Genomic DNA, 15,042 nt, shown 5'->3' with positions numbered 1-15,042 from the left:
GTCTATATTAAAAAATAACCAGCAGCAGCTCATAAACTTGCTATTTTGTCCCATATTTTCCAGCACACTGTAGTAAAACCGTGAATTATTAGAATTGATGATTGACTACAACTGTCCCTTACAAAATTGCTGCTTCATTTATTCATTCCACTTGGCCGTTCAAATGTGTGTTTTCACAGCCCAATTATAACTGCCTTTAATCTGCTGTCTGATTTATTTTGGTTATTTAAAAAAACACTTTAATGGACGTGTATGTGATGTATTTGTGTAAGATTTTAAAACTGCCTTGGGGCGACCTCAGTCAGGAAAGGCAAGGTCTATTTCTCGTAAATAAATAAATAAATAAATAAATAGCTGTTTTATTGTTTTGCTGATTCTTTGCTATGGTGTATTATTATTTTGGTGATGATTATTTTATCTTTAGCAGTAAACCACTCTGTAATCTTTTGATCACCTGTAATACTAAAAAACAAACAGAACAGAACCAGCATGACTGGTCAAAAGTAAAAAGAAAAAAGACAAGAAAAAAAGACTGTGTTTTCAGTTGTGGTAAATGACTTAAATAAACCAGATGGATAATGCTACAGCAAAGTCTTAGTTCTGGGGTCTCTGTTATGACCTGTAAAAAGAGCCTGAGATTCTCTGGCTTGTTTATATTGGGGAGAGAGAAAAATAAGGAATGTTGATACTGGGAATACTTCATTTTATGAAAGTCTTGCCAGTTCTGTCTGATTTGTTTTTAACGCAGCTCCCCTTCACCCGCTAAACTGACAAGTTTAGACAAGGGGAACAGAGAGAATGCAAGAAAAACACACACAGAGACTGAAAAATGCACAAGAGAATGCCTTCTGGTATCATAGGCTTGTGTGCAATTCACACTCATGTGAAAGGAAGATTATGCATTAATACGGCACCCCAAATTGCGCTCCAGAACCATAGAAAGTAGTGTGGAGCACTTGCTGCGAAACTGATCTGAAGCCGGCCACACAATTTAGGTTTGCAAGAGACAATTACTTCCAAGCTCAAAAACGAAGCATTCCAAATGCTTCAACTACCTTTTGCCCAACTGCTGTGCCATAAATGGAGGGTGTTCAGCAGCAGCAATTGGGGGTGCAGCTGACATTCTGAACTCTACATGGTTTTGCTCAGTCCTCTGGACTGCAGCTCCTCAACGGTGTGTCCAAGCAGAACAGGATTAGATGTGATGCTCCAAGTTTTTCCAAGCACCCTGATCTTGCCGGCTGCTCTGTGATCGAGAGGCCGATCTAACCAGCTGACATATATGTGAAGAAGAAAATGGACCCAACTGTACCTGGTGATCATTGTGGTGACCTGGAATAGAGATATCCCAGTGCTGACCCCTGGATTCAGCCTGGATCCATGCATGTTGAATAGCTGGAACCTCTGAAGACTCCATAACAAGAAGTCACTCTTTGGGTCTATTTAGAACCTCAGATCATGCTGTGAAAAGCATAGGCCCCAACTGCCCCCGTTTACCAGGGAGAGTTCCTATGTTCTGCAGTCTCTCCCTAGTAAATCAGCGGCCAACATGACAGGCAGCCCTCAGTCGATGATGGGGACCTGCTGCCAGGGCTGTTGTGCAACTTAAAAGGCAGCCCCGATGGTGTAGTGACAGGGTTGCTCCAGAATTTCTTTAACCCACTAGGAACATAGGAAGCTGCCATGTACTGAGTCAGACCATTGGTCCATCTAGCTCAGTACTGTCTTCACAGACTGGCACCCAATCTTCAAGTGGGCGCTGCAGGCATCATGTTGGTGCCTGCACAGCACCAAGGCACTATTATGCCGGGCACAGCATCCAGTAGATGGAATCCTGCCTTCAGTCATGTGTAAGAGTGGGGGCTTGGAAGGAGGACTGGTGGTTAAGGGTATCCCCATTTTCATCTGCGAAATGCTGGAAGGTTTGGGCTTAGCTAATCTGCTTTGGTCATTCAGAGTCATGTCCTCTGCGTGGACTTTATTGCCTGCTCTCCATTTATACCATGCTTGTCGTCAGAAGGGTGTGCCACACCATCCAGGTTTCTTGGCCGCACCCCATATGCATTCACCGGCACATCCCTATTTCCATCTACGAAATGTTGGAGGGAAAGGCCTCCACAACGCAAGTCCCTTGAGCCAATTATTGGACCCTTCTCCCAGGGAAATTCCAAATGCCCACTGTGCACACCCATTTCCCACTTCTGTGGGAACAACAAAGGCCCATCCAAAGTGGAAACGAAGATGGGAAAACAGCTGCGTCATTCCATCAGCTTTACTCCTCTCTCTTCCTGGATTCAGAGTCACGTGACTGAGCTGGGGCCAGTTTTCCAAGCCTGCCATGTTGCATGATCCCACCTGCACCCGCAACGCCATACATTGCTGAAAGAGTCAAAGCCTTCTGGGCTTCTGGGCTAAACTCGGGGGGCGGGGTGCACACAGAAAGGAGAACCGGTCTTGTGGTGCAAAGTTCCAAGTTCCCTCCCTGGCATCTACAGATAGGACTGCGAGAGACTCCTGCATGTAACAACAGGTTGTGTACCTGTAACTTGGGTTCTTCTAGTAGTCTTCTGAGCTCTCACACGGTTGGGCTTTGTGCCTGTACAGAGACCTCATCGGAATTATCCAAGCTAATTTCTCTCTCAGTATAGGCAGTAGCTCCTCCCCTTCTGGTGGTCATATGTCCACCCTCCTTCAGTCCCTGAGTCCACCAACCTAGAGAACTAGAGAGGGGAGGTTGGGTGGGCGTGTAAGAGCACAGATGAACACTAGAAGAACCCAAGTTACAGGTAAGCAACCTGTCATTCTTCAATGTGGTCTCTGTGGTTGACACAGTTGGGCACATAGCAAGCTGCACCCTGTGAATATCTTACCTGGGAGGTGGGAGTTCAGGCGAAGAGCGACTGTAGGATGGCCATGCCAAAGGCCACGCCTCTTCCGGCGCAAACATCAAGAGCATGTCAAATAAAGGAATGTGGGGATGCCCAGATAGCAGCTTGGCATATGAAGTCCAGTGGAATAACCCTGTTGAAGGCTGCCGATGTCACCATTCTGGTGGAATGTGCTCTGGTAGAAGAAGGTACTTCCTTCTTGGCCAGTTGGGTAAGATACGTTATAGTTTTGACTATCCATCTGGAAATTGTCTGGGAAGATGCAGATTTTCCCTTATTGGGTCCAGTATGAGCAACGAAAAGTGATTGAGAAAAGAGCCCTCTGGCGGTCCTAAAAGGCAAGTGCTCTAAGGACACCTAAGGTGCGCAGGTGGTGCTGTGCATCACCTGTAGGGTTAGGAAAGAACTCAACAGTTAAGTGGTTGAGACCGGTGAAAAGAGGAGACAACCTTGGCAGAAAGGCAATGTCAGGGTGAAGTACCACCTTCTCTTTATGGAAGACCAGGTAAGGTGGATCCACTCTCAGGGCCTTCTGGCAGGCGTGATGGCTATGAGGAACGCCACCTTGCAAGAAAGGAGATCTAGAGAAATGGCCTGCATCAGCTTGAAAGGGTACTTGCCTGTCGCATATAACAGGCAAGCACCAGAGAGAGAACCCAAGATGGGACCATTATAGGTGTGTCTGCGTATAGGTAGGCCAGACCTTTTAGAAGGATTTTGATGACACGGTCCTTGAAGAAGGATGTAGACCGAGGTGGTGAATGTGCCACAATGGCCGCCAGGTGGACTCTGAGGGAAGAAAGCTTGAGGCTGGCTTCTTTTAATGAAAGGAGGTAAGTACAAACATGCCCACAGAGATTTCCTCGTGGGCAATGTTGCGTGTGTGAAAGAAAGTGAGAAAGCGCCTCCACTTATGATGATATGACTTTATTGTTGCAGGTTTCTTGGCTGCAGACAAGACTTGTTGTAAAGGCTGTAGGAAGAGGGCCATATCCACCACGCGGTAAGGTGCATTCTGTGGACGACGAAGTGCAGGAACTGCCTGAACTGTTTGGTGAGATGGTAAGGAAATATTGGCAGATGGCGATAGTTGTCCCCCTGAAGATGCAGGAGTGGGGACCAGGGCCTTCTGGGTCACCATGGGGCTTTAAGGATGCACTCCACTTACTGCTGAATCTTCCAAAGTACTGGGGGTAATAGGGGAATGGGGAAAAATAAGCCAGCTGTCTGCCCTGTCCATGAAGTTGCAAAGGCATTGCCCGGGGAGTGAAGACCCTTGCCTGCCCTGGAGCAGTAGAGGGGGCACCGAGTGTTCAGGTGCGATGTGAACAGGTCTATCTCTGGGTGGAACCACTGGTCAAACAGGGAGCGAATGAGGTCCCTGTCTAGTTGCCATTCTTATGAGTCCACCCCTGCTCTGCTGAGGGCATCGGCTTGAACACTGGATGTTCGTTGTATGTGAACCACTACAGCAGTGATGGAGTGTTCGATGCACCAAGACCAGAGGTCGAGGGATACTTTTAATAGGCTGGTTGAGATGGTGCCTCCCTGTCTGTTGAGCTAGGCCTTCACTGTGGTGTTGTTGGTCTGGACTGTCTACTGAATGGGCAAGAAGCCTTTGAGCACCTTGAAAATGACTAATGGCTCGAGAAAGTTGATGTGATGTGTGCACTCTTCTTTGTTCCAGAGGCCTTGTATAGGAAGATTTTTGATGTGTCCATGGAAAGGACATGTTAGCAGTTACCCCTGCTAACTGAGCAAAGAGGTATCTTTTTAAAGTGGTGATTCTCTTTATTTTGCAGGGGGAGAGCAACTGGCCCTATCCAACCTCAGCACAACATCCCTCCAGTGGCTGTTGCTGGGGTCAACCATATGTTTCTTTTTAGACTGTGAGCCTTTTGGGGACAAGGGACCATCTTATTTATATATTTATTTTTCTATGTAAACCGCTTTGAGAACTTTGGTTGAAGAGCAGTATATAAATATTCGTACTAATAGTAGGTGTTGTGGTGGTGGTGGGTGAAATGGGGTGCCCACGGTGAGACTGTGCACGTCTGCCCACCAAAGGTGCGACTGACTGATCACAAGGGGCATGCTTAGCCACTGAGATTGAGGTTCTGTGTGTGGACAGAAACGGTGGGGAAACCAGTTCTGTAGGATCCTGAAGCTGTTGAATGACCTGGGCCCTGTGGCAGCGCTGATGCGCCACTCCTGATGCCAAAGAGATGAGTGTGTGGGTTCTGCGTTCTGACAGGTAAAGCTTTGCCCTCACAGAGTGAAAGAGAAGGTCTAGGAACTCTACACACCTGGCTGGTTGTCCTTTGAACTTGTCGTAGTTGTTCTGGAGCCCCATATCATTTAGGAGGGCCACCATGGTGGGGAGGGAGCGGACCACCAACTGTGGGGTGTCTGCCACTAAGAGCCAATCGTCCAAGTACAGGAAGTCCTGGATGCCCAGTTTCTGTAGGAGACCACCACTTGTGCCATGCACTTGGTAAACACCCTCATGGCTGATGCTAGGCCGAAAGGGACTGAATGGAATTGGAAGGTGGTGTTGCTTATCTTGAAGCATAGGTGGCGCCATTATTGAGGGTGAATGGTGATGTGATACTATGTGTCCTTGAGTTCTAAAGAGACAAACCTTTGCAAGACTGTTAGGATGGTAGTGATGGTGATCATATGCAAAAGCTTGTAGGTGATGCAACGGATTAGCCGTCTGAGGTCCAGGATGGGGCAGAGGCCCCCATCGTGCTTGGGGACTGTGAAGTATGAGGAGTGGAAACCTCATGAGGAGGGGTTGAGGACTGGTTCTATAGCTTGTCTGTCGAGCAGCGAAATGACCTCCTTGAGGAGGTGGCTTTGGTAGTGACTTGGGGGTAGATGAAAATTCCAGCACGTAACCCCTGCTAACTGGGCAAAGAGGCACCATTTACCATGGTGATTCTCTTTATTTAGCAGGGGGAGAGTAAATGGCCCTATCCACCCCCAGCACAGTACTTCCAGTGACTGTTGCTGGTGTGTGTCCTATGTTTCTTTTTTGAATGTGAGCCCTTTGGGGACAGGGAGCCATCTTATTTGTTTTATTTCTCTTTGTAAACCGCCCTGAGCCATTTTTGGAAGGGTGGTATAGAAATCGAATTAATAATAATAATAATAACAATAATAATTCCTATTATTGTGAGGATCCACAAATATGATGTAATGGTGTCCCATACTGTGCTGGAAGGGAAAGTCACTGTTTCTTGGTGAAGGTGGAAGACCATTTAGGTTTGTTGCGAGGTGTACATTGTGTGGCATACGGAAGACATTTCCTGTAGGGATGGTATCACGGTGTACAAAAGGAGAGGTTGCCTTGTTGGAACTGGGAGGCAGCCCATTGGGGTTGGGCATGGTTCCATCTAGTCGGTCTCTGTTGCCTAAGCATGGGTGGTTGATAGCTCATGGAGCGAGCTGTATTACGGAGGTGTTGGACCATCTGTAAGGTTTCATCAGTCTTTTAGCCAAAAAGTACGTTTCTATCAAATGGCAGATCTTCTAATACATGCAGAGTCATCATATGCCATCCCGGAAGAACGTAGCTGATGGCAGACCACTATGTAGGTGGCCATGACCTTAGAAGCACACTCAGCAGAGTGTCTGGCAGAATAGAGCTCCAGTATTACGAGCTGGGCCGCTTCTTGGAGGAGGGTTTTAGCAGGGTCTATCATCTGGCAGAAGGTGGTCTAAGGGCAGCAGATGTTCCCACAAGAAGTGGTTGTGTTGAGCATTGTAAGCCTGGTAATCAGACAGTTTGAGGTGTAAGGCAGAGAAAGAATAGAGGCACCTGGCAAATGGGTCCAACTTCCTGCCCACCTTGTCTGGAGGGGTGGAAGTAGAGCGCGATCTATTTTTTGAAATGGATTATTCCACTACTAACAAATTAGGCATGGGGTGATGCTGCAAGTAGTTCCCTGCCTGGTTGTCCTCTGTGTGTACTCTGCAGAAGGTTTCCAGGCATTTGATGGATTGAGGTAATGAAGATGGTCATAACCAGCAGGTTTGGGTGATGTCCATGGATGTGGAATTCATGGGAAGGTAAACAGGAGCTCGTGTATCTGACTCAATGAGACTGAATACACGGTCTGGTTCGGCCTTGCTTTGTTGAGCGAGAAGTATACCTAGTGAAGTTGCCATGCAGGAAATATATTCCGCATAAAGCCTGTAGTCCTCTGAAGGGGATCCTGGCTTGGGATCAGTCAGTAGGTCTGAAGGGGAGGAGCCCTGGGATGTAAGGTCAGATTGGGTATCACCTTCCTTGTCAGAGCCCTGCTAAGAGACTTCCTCAGCACTCTGGCCTTGTGGGGATTCCAGAAGATTGTGTTGGGTCGTGTCCAGTGGAGTGGTTTGAGCAGGAGGAACCTGTGGTTGGTCCTGTGGTGGAGGTATTTGATTCAAGATAGAGGAGGCTGGTGTGTCCTTGTAGGCGAATTCTGCAATTTGTCTCATTGCTTGCACTGGGGCTATCTGGATGCCGCTGATGGTGGGGGCAGCACAGTCTGTTTAGGCCTGTATGGGGGCCTTGAAGCGGTGTGCTGAGGAGAGTGAGATCGGTTTCTGGGGGGTTGTTAGTATTCCCACTGGTCCAGCTGGGAGCGAGACGATTGGTGAAGCTGTTCTCTAGAAATGTAGCGCCAACGAGCGGGGTCATATGGGGTTGACTCCCTAGGGCAGTGGTTCCCAAACTGGGAGCCTCCAGATGTTGCTGAACTACAACTCCCATCAGCCCTAGCTACAACTGATTGTGATTGGGGATGATGGGAGCTGTAGTTCAGCAACATCTGGAGGCTCCCAATTTGGGAACCACTGCCCTAGGGTAAGAAGTCAAGGTGTGGTAAGACCTGTAGGCTGGATGTTTGTCCCAATTAGCATAATAAAGTTCAATGTGCCGAGTGCCCTCTTGTGGGTGATGGGCAGTATATGAGTGCAGCTGAGTAGAATGTGGACACCTAGAATTTGGGTGCAGTGCCTCAAATTCGGATGTAAAATCATCCTCCTCCAATGGCATGTCATCCTCATATTGGAGTTCCTCCTGGAGGGCAGCTTCTTGGTCTGACTGGATTTCTGGCTCCTCATGGCCTTCATTCTCTGAAAAATTGTCTTCTTGTTCTTCGGTATCGAACTTGGTACTGAGAGGATCCTCGGGTTCAAGCTGGTCTGCCTCAGATTCGAGAGTCCCCGGATTGATTTCGGGATTGTGGAGCGAGGGCGCTCACTGCTGCCAGCGAGACACCTCCCATTGGGCAAACAATTTCCACTTCTTTTTTGGTTTAAGTGAGGCAGGATTAGTCACAGGTGGCACACTGCACTTTAAAGGCTTAAGAGGTAGTTAGGTTGCCTCTCGTCTCTTTTTCCTTTTCCTGATCGTGGCTGAGGTGTTAAGCCAGAGGACACAGGGGCCATAGATCATGCTACGGCACTAGACGAGAGTGTCGGGTCAGAAAACAGGGGAGCCATAAGTGCTGTAGGCCAGTTGGAGGGGCCGAAGGTGGGCGGGTTGCCAGCAGCCTTCAAGGCAAGGGGCTGTGAGCCCAAGAGCAGGATGGCCAGAGAGACAGCAGCCTGCGTGGAGGCAGAAAAGGAGGCTGCTTGAGGCTCGTTCCCAGAGCCATGAGCGCAGGCGAGAGGCTCGATTTTTCTTGGCCTTCTTGGTGAATTGAGCACAGTATGCACAGGTCTCCATTCTATGAGCCTCACCGAGGCGACAAAGACTGTACTTGTCTGTGGAGGGGAACTTGGCCCTGCAGCAGGCACAAAACTTGAAAGTGGTCTTGCTGGCCATAAGCAGTCATTTTGGGTTGAAAACGCCAGCCCCAGCAAGGTAGCAAAGTGTGTGTGTGTGTGGGGGGGGAGATGTGAGGATCAAATTGAAATGCTAACCAAAAGGCTGGAAAGAATAAACAACAATAGAAAGGTAGAGATAACTGGGGGGGGGGAGGGAGGGATAAGAGACCTTTTTTAATTTCTTTACCTTTTTAATTTCTTTTCAATTAGCTCAGAGCAACTCACAAACGCTGTCATTCTGTCAATGAACAAAGACAGACTAAAGGAGGGAGGCCACGTGAAGAGGAGGAGCTACCGCCTAGACCGAGAGAAATTAGCTTGGATAACTGTGACAAGGTGTCTGCGCAGGTAGAAAGCCCAATCATGTAAAGCACAGAGACCACGTCGAAGAACCTTGAAGGAGACGCCGCCAGCCTGTGTAGACAATACTGAGCTAGATGGACCAGTGGTCTGACTCAGTAGAAGGCAGCTTCCTAAGAGAGAGGAAACAGAGAATGCAAAAGATAGAGAGCGAAAGAAGGAAAGAGAAGCAACAGAAAGAGGGAGGCAGTGAAGCCCAAAGGAGATTGGCCCCAACAGCATGTTCTGCAGGGACCCAAGCTCAGAGCTGGGAGAAGAGACACTGGCAAGGAATCGAGGAAGAGAGCCACTGGGGAGGGCGTAAGGAGGCCATGCAGATTCCAACTGGAGGCTCTCGGCCATATGGAGATCCTTAGGTTGAGGAATGCTAGCCACCCCCGTCTTGCCAATTATACAACAATGTGAGCAATGCAATATTCATGCACAACATCCCCTCAGGTAAGAAATTTTTAAATTTAATTTATGGAGCCAGCAAGGTGCATTTGCCCTGGAAATAGCCTACAGCAGGCCGTATAAGATGCCAGTACAGTTAATGGTGAGTGGGAATGTGGTGTGTGTGTGAGTGTGTGCGCACACACATGCACACACATGCTTTTTCTCATTCAATATCAGCAGACAGGCAACCCAGCAAGAAAATATCCCAGCCCCATCTTGAACGGATTTACTTCAGAAAACATTTGGCTCAATTCCATAGACAGGCAAAGAATCTGGAGAGTTATAAACAAGACGCACATACCAGACTCCATGACAAAGCCAAAGCAACAATAACTGGCGTGGTGTGGGGCGGGGGATGCCGACAGAGAAGAAAACGGTGGACAACAACCCCAACCATCTGGGGACTCCCATGCCCTGGAGCAGGATAGCAGCTTACTCACTGCCAGCAAAACTAATTAATGCATCCCTGGAGTTCATGCGGCAAGCGATGTGCTCAGCAAGGAGACTTTTGGAACAGCACAATTGACTGGCTCCACAGCATCAAAATTCCCTTTTCAAAATCCAAGACACCTTGCAAAAATGGTGCCTTTGTCAAGGCAGACCCAGGCACGGCGACTCCACGTTTGGGGTTCCCCACCACCCCTGCCAAAAGTAGGTAGCCATGGATCAGGACAAGTGGCAGCAGAGGCCTTACCTCTGTAACCAGCAGTGGCTCTTTCCAATGAGCTGGCGGAGGAGGCAGGGATGCCCAACAAGACACAGCTGCCTCGGGTTCCTGGCAGTACGAATGTACCGCTTTCTCCCATCCCACCCGCATTAATGAGAGCTGTGCTGCCTGCAGCTCTGACAGAGCTGTGGCAATCTTTGGCACCCCAGCTGTTGTTGAACGACAACTCCCATCATCCCCAGCAGCAGCTGGAGAGCCAAAGGTTGCCTACCCCTGTTCTAGCCGCCACCCACACTGGCTGTCTCCCCTGTCACTCCAAAGGAAGAGTCACATCCAAAAAACAGGTCAAGAACGTTTTAGACAAGTCACCAGTCACAAAGCAGGGGGCCATGGACTGGCTGTCAAGTCCTAAACAGAGGAAAGCGTTCCTTGGTGCCTTCAGTGGGGGAACACACAGCATCATCCCGCACACATCATGCAGCAAATGAAGTCAAATGTGCATTTAATTATTTAATTTAGATGCCTGGTGAAGAGCTTTCCGTTCACTCAGGCTTTTAAAACTGATTCTTTAAAAGCTTTAAAATGTTTGGTACTACATTTCTATTTTATATTGCCACTGGTTTGTTTTGTCTTGTGTGTTTTAATTAGACGTTTTTGCTGTTGTGGTTTTGTGAGCCACCCAGAGAACAATTTGTTATGGAGTGGTTAATAAATAAAGTTCATTAATTAATTAATAATAAATAATAAAGTCAAAATCACTGGGAGATAAAATCAAGTACTACTTGCCTGTTTCTTCAAAGAAGTACCCATTTCTGGACATCGCTGCCGGTGGGCTTTCTAAGGGAGGAGGAAAAAAAGAGACACACAAATAAAAGGGCAGCTCAAATACGACAACATGATTTTTTATTTTCAAAAAGACATATTTATTTTTTAAACACACTTTCCCCAGAATGCTACCAGATTGCTAGACACAGGGTATCACATGAAGGTTTTGGCACGCATACACCAATTTCCAAGCCATGGGACCGTTTTGACAGCCACAGAAGCCACCTCATGGTGAAGAACGGGCCATCGCTGGCTGCTGCAAGCACACACAATTTATCCTCTCTCCATGGCTCTCCCATTCTTTGAGAGGGTGGATCACAGAAGTCTGGCCGGTCACATGCTCCTTTTGGCAAGTGACTGCCCAGGTTCATGTGCCATGGCAGGCACATTCATTTCCAAGAAACACATCTCAGCCAAGCACACACTCAATCTTCCCGCGTCCCAGAATGGCTCCCTCCCTCCTTACATCCTCACTGACATCTTACACTCGGGCGCTGCATCTGTTGTGGTGCTGACCCTGTAATAACTCAATTGCCAGAGCACACAAGCAACACAGCCACCTTGTAGAGCCAGTTTAACTCAAGTGTCCATTAGTAAAGCTTGCACAGAAGCGCATTTAACACACCAACTGTGACCGCTCCCGGGTTAGAGAGAGACTGGCCATGATCCACCATGTTCTGGTAACATCCTGATGGGATTGTTTCAGTGTGCTCTTTTGTTGGACTGCCCTTGAAAATTGTCTGGTAAAGGCAGACAGTAATTTAGCTGCTGGATTTTGTACTAAAGACATTTGGGTCCAAAGACATCCCTACAGCATTGAAAGCATTTTGCGGGCTCCCGGTCCATTTCCAGGCCCAGTAAGATGGTGGTCATGGCTCTTCAAGCATCTAAATGGCTTCAGACCAGGCCAGGGATTCTCGGGTCCCCAGATGCTGTTTGACTACAACTCCCATCATCTCCTGCCACAATGGCCAAAAAGGATAATGGGAGTTGTGGTCCAACAGCATCTGGGAACTCCTAGACTAGGTTATCTTAAGGACCATCCCTTTCCTTATGAACCTGCCTAGGTGCCAAGAGCAGCCTCAGAGACCCAGCCCCTATCCAAGTCTGAGGTGGGAACTCACAAGACACCTTCACTGTGATGGCAACCCACCACCTATGGATTCCTCTCTCTAGGGAGGCCCACCTGACACTAAATCAGTTCTCTTCTTGGTGCCTTTTAACCTGCCTGGGCCCATCTTGGTTTTTTAACCAGTTTTTCTATTTTTGTTATGCGACTGAGACTATTCTTGTGTGGGAGTTGTTTTTTTAACTGCTTGCAAGACACCCTGAGAGCAGTGTTCCCCCGAAGGCACGCGTGTGTGCACGCAGTCACATATTTTTTAATGTCCACTCAGTTAATTTTAGATCCCGCTCAGGCTGAATCAGGAAGGCCCTACTCTGTATATATGTGCATGCACACTACCTTGATACTGCTGCCCAGAAGAAAATTCATTCCACATACAAATGAGAAAAAATAGAAAGAACACTGCCTGAGAGGTATTCAACCTGGAGGCAGGATGGAAATATACTAAATAAAATAAGAAATCCACCATGAACCAGATGCATTCTGAAGAGGCACAAAGTATCTCTATGCTTGCATAATTCATTTTGGGAGCTTTCTGATAAGTCTTTACTACACGTAGAGCAGATTTTAAAAGACGCTCTACGCTGTGACATTACACAACAGTATTGGTGATGCAGTATTTGCATACAGTACAGCATTCCCTCCGGTTAAAACAGGAAAGGAAAATGGCACATTTTAAAATGCACAATTGCACTGATCTGCTCAGAGTCCTTTTGGACTGGTTTGACTACAGCTGTGAATAAATAAAAGATTTAGGACACACGATGGATTGTGAAAGGACAACTGATCAAAATATCTGTATTTTAAGGAACTGACGGGTCTAGAAATGGCACGAGCAGTTGCAACTGTCTCTCTCTCTCTCTCTCTCTGTGTGTGTGTGTGTATACATATATATTTATTTTATTTTATTAAATAAGGGTATCCATCTCTAACCAGTAAGACAACTGCTATTAAGAAAGGACAGCTAATGATGTTTTGAGATTTGTTAATGCAGAAGAATTATTGCTCTCTGGTCTCTGTTTGAAAGAAATTAAACTATTGCTGAGCAACACTGATATGATTTTTAGTTCACTTGTATTAGAGGGATCTAGGGAACTCAAACAGGACTGATCGCAACACACTGTCACTGTAAACAGCCTGTATTCCTGAAGGACTATCCTCCTCCTCCTCCTCCTCCTCCTCCTCCTCCTCCTCCTCCTCCTCCTCCTCCTCAGGGGACCAGAGAAGAACTGCCGAGTTGCTTTTTCTACCAACAGACAAACAAGTGACACTCTCTTAAATGTGTCCCCTCGGGTCTCAAAGAGGTCCTGGGGGGCTGCTATTTTGTCACTTCTTTTAGCAAAGCAGGCTTGGACTTAAGAGATGCCTGGAGGAGAGAGAGCCCAAAGCCCCATATCCAATGAAGTGGTCTGACTTAAATGACTCTTGTTTTTCCGTATCATTGATAAAGCAAGAAGGGCACTGGAGTGTGAGGAGAGGATATATCTCTGGGTAATTGGCAAAAGAGAAGCTAGGTTTGCTGACTCCCAATGGTTTAACAATAGCAAGGAAAATAAATTATTCGCTGTGGCTGGTCCTGGGCTAATAGCTTCTCGACTGCAAGATCTGAGCATTGATTGCTTGCCTTTCACTAGGTCTTTCTTTGCACAGCTCTGATGGCACATAGGAAGCTGCCTTCCACTGAGACAGACCCCTGGTCCATCTAGATCAGTCTTGTCTACACTGACTGGCAGCAGCTTTCCAAGGTTTCATGCAGGAGTCCATCCCAGCCCTACCTGGAGATGCGGCCAGGGATTGAACCTGGGACTTTCTGCAAGCAAAGCAGATGCTCCACCACTGAGCTACAGTCAGTTTAACAGCTGTATGTTCAAAACTCTGATTTATACTTCAATATGCAGGTTATACAGCCACCTAATGGCAGAGCAGGGAAATGACTTGACTAGCAAGCCAGAGGTTGCTGGTTCGAATCCCTGCTGGTATGTTCCCCAGACTATGGGAAACACCTATATTGGGCAGCAGCGATATCGGAAGATGCTGAAAGGCATTGTCTCATACCGCGTGGGAGGACGCAATGGTAAACCTCTCCCGTATTCTACCAAAGAAAACCACAGGGCTCTGCGGGCACCAGGAGTCAACACCGACTCAACGGCACACTTTACTTTTATGCAGGTTATCCCAGTGTATGGTTCAGGGGATGCAGCAGGGAAATTGCTTAACCATTAAGTCACTATTTTCACTTGCTCTGGCCTCAGACCAAAGGGTATAGACCTGAGCCTTTTGGAAGGGCAGTATAAAAGTTTTAATAATAAATAAATAATAATAAATATAGGTGAAAAACCAAAGTAAATCCCAGAAGCCTGAAATCTGCCCTCCTCTGTCCGAGGGGACTTGTGTTCCCTCTACGAGGGATTCCCACATGTTGTTGACTACAACTGCCACTGCAGTTGGGGATGCTGGGGGTTGTAGTGAGCAACATCTGGAGATCGCAGTTAGAGGGAACAGTGGTTGGGACTTTGCATCACAAAAGCCAGAAGGGCCTTGCACTCAAAGACCCTATTTCCCTTTGCAAAAAAGGCACGGACTATTTCCAACACACCTTCCAGATTTCAGAACTAGAAACTGGCCACCAGTGGTCAGATGCACACAGTTCTATTTCACTTGGTTCTCTTCAAATAGGTCTTCAGCTTGATATATACGCACCACAAGCCCTATTTTGGTGTCTAGCAAAATGTTTCCAATGCTCTTTCACACTTGAAAGTTTTCAACATGAGGGGGCATAAAAGAAATGCACGTAAACCAAGCAGCTACAAACCTGATGGTGGCAAAAATAGGGACCAATATTTTTCTTTATGATGCTTAAAAAGACAAGACTCTGCATGCATGTAATATGGAGTATAAATCAATATTTGGACCATTGGATT

At 47.3% G+C, this 15,042-nt stretch overlaps 1 protein-coding gene across 8 annotated transcripts in view; it reads right to left on the bottom strand.

Annotated features, from left to right (window-relative positions):
• The window catches only part of SLC4A11 (solute carrier family 4 member 11), a 265,118-nt gene that overhangs the window by 122,622 nt on the left and 127,454 nt on the right, over positions 1-15,042 (bottom strand). For all 8 annotated transcript variants that reach the window (XM_053256951.1, XM_053256953.1, XM_053256952.1 and 5 more), the window contains exon 2: positions 10,957-11,007. In XM_053256951.1, coding sequence (XP_053112926.1) covers positions 10,957-10,990 — 34 coding nt within the window. In that variant the 5' untranslated portion in view covers positions 10,991-11,007. The remainder of the gene's footprint in view (positions 1-10,956; positions 11,008-15,042) is intronic.

Source organism: Hemicordylus capensis, chromosome 5 (assembly GCF_027244095.1).
Source record: "Hemicordylus capensis ecotype Gifberg chromosome 5, rHemCap1.1.pri, whole genome shotgun sequence".
NCBI lineage: Eukaryota > Metazoa > Chordata > Lepidosauria > Squamata > Cordylidae > Hemicordylus > Hemicordylus capensis.
The sequence above is the reverse complement of the archived record's forward strand: the minus strand, read 5'-3'. Positions and strand labels throughout refer to the sequence as shown.